Source organism: Panthera uncia (genome assembly GCF_023721935.1).
Source record: "Panthera uncia isolate 11264 chromosome B2 unlocalized genomic scaffold, Puncia_PCG_1.0 HiC_scaffold_24, whole genome shotgun sequence".
NCBI lineage: Eukaryota > Metazoa > Chordata > Mammalia > Carnivora > Felidae > Panthera > Panthera uncia.
In genome coordinates this window covers 4,576,840-4,585,973 of record NW_026057580.1, presented here as the reverse complement: position 1 = coordinate 4,585,973, position 9,134 = coordinate 4,576,840, and the positions used below count along the sequence as shown (strand labels likewise).

Below are 9,134 nucleotides of genomic sequence, written 5' to 3'. Positions count from 1 at the left end.
ACACACACACACACACACACACACACACACACACACACACACACACATATATATTCTGGTAAACTTTTCATCTGTGTTGGCTTAGAATCATTGAGGACTGCTTCTCGTGGTTCAGACTTTATATACATGGATGCCTTTTGTCTTAGACTTGCACAGATGCCCAGACATTGACTCTTAGAGGACTGACTAGGGCTGAGTGGTGCTCTTTTAGGATGGCCAAGGCAGTGCAGCCAGAAGTGGTCGGCAGCATCAGAAAAGCCGGTTGGGACCTATAATTTCTGCAACATCCCATGCCTCCTGCTTACCTGAACAAATAACCAAGTAGTCTTTATATAAAATGTGGAATGGGGAAAGGAAAGTTTCAGCATGAGATCATGCAAACTTACTCCTTAGTTTTGCTTTTGAATGCTTGCTGGTCAGACAAGATAGGGAATCAGAGGAAAAGACAGGCCTCCAACTTTTGAGAGTCCCATCAGGTGGGTTGTTTGGTAATGGCCAACTGATGATTATATAAATGTGAATTCCATTTCCCATTCTTGAGAATCATACGTTAAAAAGTATTACCTATCACTCCCTTGCTTATCTGCGCATACTTAGCTGTGGACAGCATTGCCATGCTAAAAGAAAAAATGTCTTCTTGTAGCAAAGGTTTGCTTTAGAAATGGAGACGTATGTAGATAGCATGTTTGACAGTTTGGGACAGTGTCATGTGGAAAACACTTTTGAATGTGAACTCTGCATTTCTAGACACAGGCTTGGTTCTGTCAGATAGTGTGAATGAAAGAGGGTTCGGGTCTAAGCAGTCCTCTTTTACATTAGAGATGTGCTGGCATCATGTCAGAGCCCTCTGGATTTTAACAATATTAATAATGCAAAGACATCAATAGCCTCCATTTCTTGTATGGGCTCCTTTCTCTCTCTTTCCCCACCTCATGCCCCAGCGTTGGGAGATAAGTTCTCATAAGGATGCTTCATATTTAGGACCTTGTCTCAGAACAAGCACCATTTTTTTTGTTATGACTCTTACTCTAGAATTTTCTCTTCTTGTTACAAAAAAAAAGTATCTCTAAATAGGGTTATTAATACAAATTGTGCCATTGCTGGTTTGTGAAAAAGGACCCCCAGTAGAGCGCTGCGGCTCATAGGAGGTGAATTCTTTTGGCTGGCTGCTTTGTAATGATTTACATTTAGATTGTTGCTTGTTGCTGTTGTAGGGGAAGGGGCTCTGTCTGTGGCTGTCTCAGTCATCACACCAATTGGGTTTGGACAGCTTCGCTCAGCAGAGCTGGGAAATAGGCTGAACTTGCTTTCAATTGTTTTCATCAAAGACCTTGTTTAGTTGGTTTGTATTGGGGGAAAATGTCATGTAGGGCTGGAAGAACTAAATGAGATGAAAAATGAAGTTTACAATTGCTAAGAATGGTGCGTGCCTTCCATACGTCAGTGCACAGTGTGGTGGGCTGAGGAGGGTGGGGCAGTGCGCGCTCTCCCGTGAAGTGCAGCGTCTTCACACAGAGGGAGGCTGGGGAAAAAGGTACAGACAGCCTCCACTGAAATACATCCAGCAGTCTGCTGCTTCTCACTAGGGCCACTTTAAATAGAAAATCCAACTGCCTAGGACAAGATTCATTCATTTAAGAAATATTTATTGAGTTGTAGGCATGGAAGGCAGATTATGAACAATGCAGGTGAAACCTCCTGCCTTCCAGGAATTTACATCCTCCTAGAGGATTATACTAAAAGGCATAGTGCTATGGAGGAGTAAAAGGCAGGAGTTGGGAGGAGAGGAAGTGCTTGGGAAGGGGGATAAGAGTGGTTTAGATAGGGTGAACAGGGAAGAAGACATCATTGAAAATGTGACTTAAAAGACTTAAAAGAGGTGAGATCCCATGTAGATCTGGGAGAAGAGTGTTTTAGGAGAAGGTGTAAAGGCCCTGAAGTAGGAGACAATAAGGAGGCTACTGTGGATGGAGTAAAGGGAGAGAGCAGCAGATGAGGTGATAGAGCAGAGAGGAGGGCAAATCATGCAGGTGCTTATGGGGCGGTCGTAAGTGTTTGAACTTTTACTCTGGGAAGGGGAGCTTTAGAAAGATTTTGAACAAGGAAGCGACATGATTCTAACTTGATTTTTAAAAGGATCACTTGGCTGTGGAGAACAGACTGTAGGAGCTTAGGGGTGGGCAGGAGGCCAGTTAAAAAGCTATTATACTAAGCTGGATGTGAGATGGTAATTGTGGTGTTGGTGGAGGGGTGAGAAGTGGTGGGATCTGGATGTGTTTTGAAGAAAATCGTTTAGGAGACTGTGTTCCAGAGATGGTTTAGCACAAACCCCTTTAGAACCTTGGCAAGAGGTGCATCTTCAGTTTGCAGTGGAGCAAGTCCAAGAATACAGAGTTCCCAAGTGCTCCCCTTTCTTTTGAAGGCAAGAGTTATTCGCAGCCTGCCTATGACAAGAACTTTATTTCATTTTAGTTACTTTATTAAGGTTCCACAAAACACAAGTTGTCATACAGCATACCTCCCTCCACCTGCCAATTTGGCACCAACGTTGAAGGTTGTGGTGCAGAGTGCTGCTTCGGTAGCCTCCACAGTGGAGGCCGTGGGATAGCCTGCTTGTGAATAAACGAGGATACTCCTTCACTCTGAATAAAGTTGAAGTAATTTGCAGCATCAGAACCTGATTCTTGTGTGTTTTGTTACATTTAGGACTAGAAACAGGAGTGTTTTTACTAGAAAAGATTATGGATCACCCATCAAACACTGGCATTGGGTATAGAATTGTGCTATACATGGTGATATAAAGAAATATTAGATATAGTCTCTTCTCTAGTGAATTACAATCTACTTGAGGCCAAATATCTAAGAAGCAGTAAATAACCAGTACAAGCAGTAAGGCCCAGAGATGGGGTACAGAGAAAGAGAGGATCCCAGTTTGGATGGTCTCCTCAGAGAAACAGCTGTTTTTAAAAACAACAGCATCAGACTGATTTTTGTTAAGTAACCCTGCTCTCCTCTCCTAGCTCAGGCCTCGCTTATTAGAAGTCTGCCCCGAAGGTACATTCTTGTCACAATCTGTGCAGTATAAACCAGGCCAGGCAGAACTGGCTCTTGCTCACACAGGTCCAGTTCCTGGAAAAGGGCAGCAGAAGGCCTGGCAGTACATTAATTAGCTGTGCTTGCCAGGCCAGGCACTAACCCTGACCCCTAAATGTGTTGTTTTGGTCAGATTCACAGTCTGAGAATGAGGCTTCGCCAGTGAAACGGGCACGACTACTGGAGAACACCGAACGACCTGAGGAAACCAGCCGGTCTAAACAGAAGAGTCGACGTCGGTGCTTCCAGTGTCAGACCAAACTGGAGCTGGTGCAGCAGGAATTGGGATCATGCCGCTGTGGTAAGCATCTCCCCCAGTGGCATGATGGAGACTGGTCCTTGACACCCTGGCATAGCTTTGGAAATTATTCCTAAGAGGCTGAAGCCCTTCGTTCTTCTCCTGAGTACTTCCCTGCAAGCTACTGCTTTGGAGATTCATAAAGCAGGAGCAGAGAAGTCTTACTTCTAAATGCCCTTTATTTCCTCCCACACGTAAAAACAAGGCACAAACATTCCCACTCTTAAATTTATTTCGTAAGAGTTGCATTGTCACTGCTTACTGATTCCAACTTCTCCCCACTACATATTACTCTAGTTCCTATTCATTGATGACTTACTTAGAAATTAACCAAACCAGTGACATTCTGAGATATGTACCATAAAATTCAGTTATTCATTTTGAATGAACATCTTACTATGTATAATAAATGGAAACTCTTTCCCCCCATACCCCTTTTAAATTAAAGTTTGGTTGGAACATTTTCTTTGAATCATAATTCATTGTCAGTTAACTCCTTGAAGTAGCTTTAAAGTAACATTTCCTTCTGTATTATCCAGTGTTATACTAGCTCTTAGAATTGCTGTACAGGGATGTATTTTTAAAACCTTCATGACTACCCACAACGGAACACAACTTAGACCAATTCTTTCTCTCCCTTTGACCATGTACGTGATGTCACAGAGAAGCAGAATTGTGCAGCTGCATTATTTAGGCTGACCTACAGATTTCCTGTTCCTGTTTTTATTTCCTGATTTAAAGCTTTGTTTTATAAAATTGTTCTATGGGACAAGAGCTGTCATCAGGCAGACTTAGAGACCTGGCTCTTGCCTCTGAGTGTCTTGTATTCTTTGCCCTAAGGAGTGAGCTTTAGAAGCCTCCCTTCTCCTCTGCGATAGCCATAGATACCCTACAAGTACTGATGCTGGCAGGCAGGACTGGATGGTTCTCTCAGCAGTTAGAAAATTACAGTTACTCATAGTCCTTCATCTTCTGAAGAGGCAGCCGTTGCTTCCCTGTGCCTCAGTTATTTACCCTGTTGGAAGTCAAAAGGAAAGGAGGGGTACCAGCTTCTCATGGACACAAAGTCAGAACTCCTGTTGTTATCAAGACCAGGAATCTGTTTGTTGCATGCTCTGGTGTGTGGTACTCAATGAGATTGGAAGTGTATGCTCAACTGCAGAAACATGGGGAGTCCAGGTGTCACTGGATGAGTTTTTATTTTTTTAGCTTGGCATTTACTTACCCTATTAAACACTTGTGTGAAAGTGTAAAGAAGAGAGATAGGAGAAAAGGTGGGAGGAGAGGCTGTCAGCAGAGTTTTCAGACTTCAGTTGTGTTCATGTAGAACTCCAGAAGAGCCCAGAACCTTATTCTTAGACTGCATCTTCAGCAACCCTGCCACGTGATTTTAAATCCATAGTGAAACAGGGAAGGAATACTGTGGTTAGCCAGAGCGGACTCTGGTGCATGGTGGCTAACCACCTTCGCCTGTATTGAAGGGTTTGTCTAGTCTTTGGTGGTCTGCAGATTCTTAGCTTTGGTCTTCACATGAACTTTTGGGGGGGCAGGGGTTCAGTACTTCAGTCTGTTATCAGTGTTGTGAAGCCCACCTGACCGTTTTGCCTATTACTTTTATAACACATGCTCTTGGTTATTCCTAAATTAGAATCATGAGATTTTCCTGTACCTTATGTTCTTGTTTCTTTCTTGAAAGCAACTGAATCCTGGGTATTACACAGGATTTGCCCTAGTGGATCAAGCAATTGATCCATAAAGTATGCTGTCTTGCCTCTGGCAATGGCTGATACCTCCTGTCCTTGTCAGGCAAGCAGTGAGAATTCACAGTTTAGCACTGAGAGATCCAGAAGTATTGTAACCAGTTCTCCCAGATTTCCTAAGGTCTTAAGCACTCAGCTGAAAAAAATCTAGAAATACATGTTAGATGATTTTACATGCTCCTGAGTGAAGCCAACGTGACTGTCTTGGTAAATTCTGAGTGCCTGCTGGGTTTACCACAGGTATGCATTCTTTTTAAATGATCTAACACATAGTCCCTTGGCTTACGCCCAATTCTGAGGGTCTACTTACAGAGAGATTTGATCTTAATGCTGGGAAAGAAAGCCCTGAGCTTTGTGCACTCCCTCCAGTTGTAGCCTTCCTAGAGAGAGTGGGGAGTTCAGTTTGGCCCACTGAGAGTGTTACACTTACGTGCCCAGAAAAATGACTGAGTCTACTGCCACATTTTAAAAGATAAAGGACAGCAATAGAGCAGTGGGAACATACACCTCTGGGATTGTCTTTGACAAATAGCTCTTGTGTTCTTCCTGCCTGTCTGCTCGGATCTCTCTAGGAAAGGGTGAGTTGTGTAGTTATTTCCTTGAGGATGCATGGGGTGTTGAAGAGACATTGAACTGCCCTGAAAGGTTGGGGGTGGGGGGGGGCATGGTAATTTCCTGCTAGAAGTGAAGACTCAGGAAGGTAGTTTGAACTCAAACAGAACACTTCTCCGCTGCAGAAAATCTTTTTCTTAATATATATATTCACAATCTTTTTTTCCATTCCCCTTCCACTCTGTACAGGTTATTAACTGCTGACAAGAAATTCATATCTCATAAATAATGCTTAAGAGCCATTGCTATATAAATTGAATGTGTTATGAATTGTGATGGGCCTTTTTGTAGCATTCGATGCCTAGAGCAGGAAGAACAGAGGATGTCATTTTCATTAATTTCTAATGAGGTGCCAATTAAAGACAGAGAAGACGCTCCAAAGGGAAGAGTGGCCAAGCTCCCCTGAATCCTCCGCCCCGGGGCTGTCATCCAAACACTGCCAGCAAGGCTTCTCTAAAAATTCCATTAAATTACAGTCTCATCGAGAGCACACACAGACACATTCAGCTTCCCTTTGATCTTCAAAAGAGCAATTTGTAAGGCGAGTTCTGAGCCTTCTCACATAGGGAACAGCTAGAGGTGATAGGAATTGTTAATTGCCAAGATACTCCATGGGCTTTCAATAAGGAGGTGAATTTTGAAGATGAATTCTTCTCTGCCTTGCTGTGACTAGATAACCTTTAAATCAACAATACCAAAGTAACACCCTTTTCCTGTGAAATCTCTCAGGATGCCAATTAGAAAAGGCATGTGGTGAGGCTGGGATGATGTCCTGCATCCTAGAGCATCTTCAACAGTTTAGCTTCTCAAGATAGAAAACACTTGCATAAAAATGGATTTATTTGTTTCATTTTCTACTCAGTAGGCAAATTGATGAGCTCATTCTCATTACAGGAGTCTTGTCTCTCCAAAGGCCAACTAGAAGATGTTCTGAAATTTGACCATCCTCATCAGATCTGGGCCACATCACAGCCACGTGAATGCTGTGTTCTCTAAGCAGATCTTGCATGATGCACACAGCGTGGCTTAGTAATTGTTGTGCCTTGCTTCCCAGAACCACAGAATTAATTTTTAAATACCAGTCTAAGAGCTTGCATAAGTTGTCACCTGTTTTCAGTTGACAGTGACTTAAACTGTAAGCTGATATGCTCCCTTTTGGGATAACAGTGCTTTTACTAACAACCTGAATAATCTGACTTCCATTATTGCTTTCAAAATAAATTTTATATTCACTTTAGAAACTCCATAGTAATGCTTTAGCCCTTTAGTTTATCATCTCTCAAGTGCCTCAGTGGTCATTTTCTGCATTATCATTCACTGTAAAACTAAATTCTTCAAGCATTTATCAAGATACGACAATGCACAAAGTATTTTGCTAGCTTTTGTGGGGAATGTAGGATATAGAAATATAGAATGTAGGAGCTCTTAGTCTAGGTCCATGGTTCCAAACTTGAGTGGACATCAGACTCGCATGGAAGGTGTGACAAACACACATTGCTGACCACCCCCCACCTCCCAGAGGTCTGACTCAGTGGCCTGTGCATGTGTAACGAGGTCCTGGGTCATGTTGCTGCTGGTCTGAGGAACCACTGCTCTAGGCAGTTCTCAGTCCTGGGAAGCTTTTAAAAATAGAATGTCTGGGCCTCACTCTAAATAATTAAATCGGAAAAGGACACCAGCTATTGTTTTAGCTTTTTATTTGGAAATTTAAAGTGTTTTTCTGGGCCATTTGAGAGAGTAAGCTGCAAACATGGCCTTTTGTCTTTATAAACGTCAATGAATGTTTTCCAAGAATAGGGATATTATTTTATATCCATAGCAGTTATCAATTTTAGTAAATTGATACTGATTCAGTGCTTTTATTAAATCTGCCACCCATATTCTGGTTTTCTCAGTTGGTCCAAAAATGTCTCCTGTAAAAGCACTTTTTCCCCCTCCAGTCCAGGATCAAGTATTGCATTTAGTTGTCATGTCTCTTTAGACCCTTTTAACTTGAAACATTTTTATGGCCTTTCTTTGTTTTTAATGATATTGATATTTTTGAAGACTATAGCCCTCTCCCCCCTTTAAATAGAACTCTCTTTGTTTCTATTTGGTGTTTGGTGTTTCTTCATGATTAGATTCAGATTACTTATTCCCGGCCTAGTCTCAGACTACTATTAAGTGATGTGTCTTTCTCAGGATATTATATTAGACACAGATGTCCATCATCCCCCTCACTGTAGATATTAATTTTAATTCACTCAAAGTGTTGCCCAGTTTCTCCACTCTATAGTTACTATCTTTGACCACGCAAGTAGTAAGCAGTCTGTGGGAAAACACTTTGTGACCATGTCAGTATCCTGCTCATCATCAAAAGTGTCTCCTAGATTTAGCATCCATTGATGATTCTTGCCTGAACTGGTCTTTTTAATTTTTTTTTTTTTAATTTTTTTTTCAACGTTTTTTATTTATTTTTGGGACAGAGAGAGACAGAGCATGAACGGGGGAGGGGCAGAGAGAGAGGGAGACACAGAATCGGAAACAGGCTCCAGGCTCCGAGCCATCAGCCCAGAGCCTGACGCGGGGCTCGAACTCACAGACCGCGAGATCGTGACCTGGCTGAAGTCGGACGCTTAACCGACTGCGCCACCCAGGCGCCCCTGGTCTTTTTAATTTTTTAATGTCTGTTTATTTTTGAGAGAGAGAGAGCGAGCACGTGAGCGGAGGAGGACAGAGGGGAAGGGAGACACAGAATCTGAACTAGGCTCCAGGCTCTGAGCTGTCTGCATAGAGCCTGACATGGGGCTCAAATTCACAAGCCGTGAGATCATGACCTGAGCCAAAGTCGGATGCTTCACTAACTGAGCCACCCAAGTGCCCCTGAACCAGTCTTTACTATGATCGTTGCAAAATGATGATTTTCTAACTCTAACCCTCCTTCTTCATTTCTCCTTTGACACTCAGCATTCTTATGTAAGTGAAAACCCTTCTTCCCCATTTATTTATCTGTTGTTATTACAGGCTCATGAGCTCTTCTATTTTATCAGTGGTTCATAATTCATTACTATACTTAATTATTTTGGTGCTCAAACTGTGCCAAAAACGTTTCCTTACTTTCTGGCAGTTATAAGATGTGTTCTGGATGTGTCTTGTACTTGACCTTTGCCAGCTCCTGGAATCAGCCATTTTTCTAGGTATCCCCAAGGTGGTTTTAATATGCATTCAAAATAGGGATTTGCTGGGCCTAAGAGGAAGGCATGAAATAGCTGACATCCAGGGCAGCCTACCATAAGAGTTTTAACTGAGGCATAAGCCATATATGTAGGAACATGGGGAGAGAGAGATTAATTCCAACTACAGTACTTGTATAGGTTGTGACAATTGGGGCT

At 42.4% G+C, this 9,134-nt stretch overlaps 1 protein-coding gene across 2 annotated transcripts in view; it reads left to right on the top strand.

Moving 5' to 3' along the window:
• Positions 1-9,134, top strand: part of ZFAND3 (zinc finger AN1-type containing 3) — a 317,767-nt gene that overhangs the window by 286,029 nt on the left and 22,604 nt on the right. For both annotated transcript variants that reach the window (XM_049653339.1, XM_049653338.1), the window contains one exon: positions 3,227-3,394. In XM_049653339.1, the coding sequence (XP_049509296.1) occupies positions 3,227-3,394 (168 nt within the window). The remainder of the gene's footprint in view (positions 1-3,226; positions 3,395-9,134) is intronic.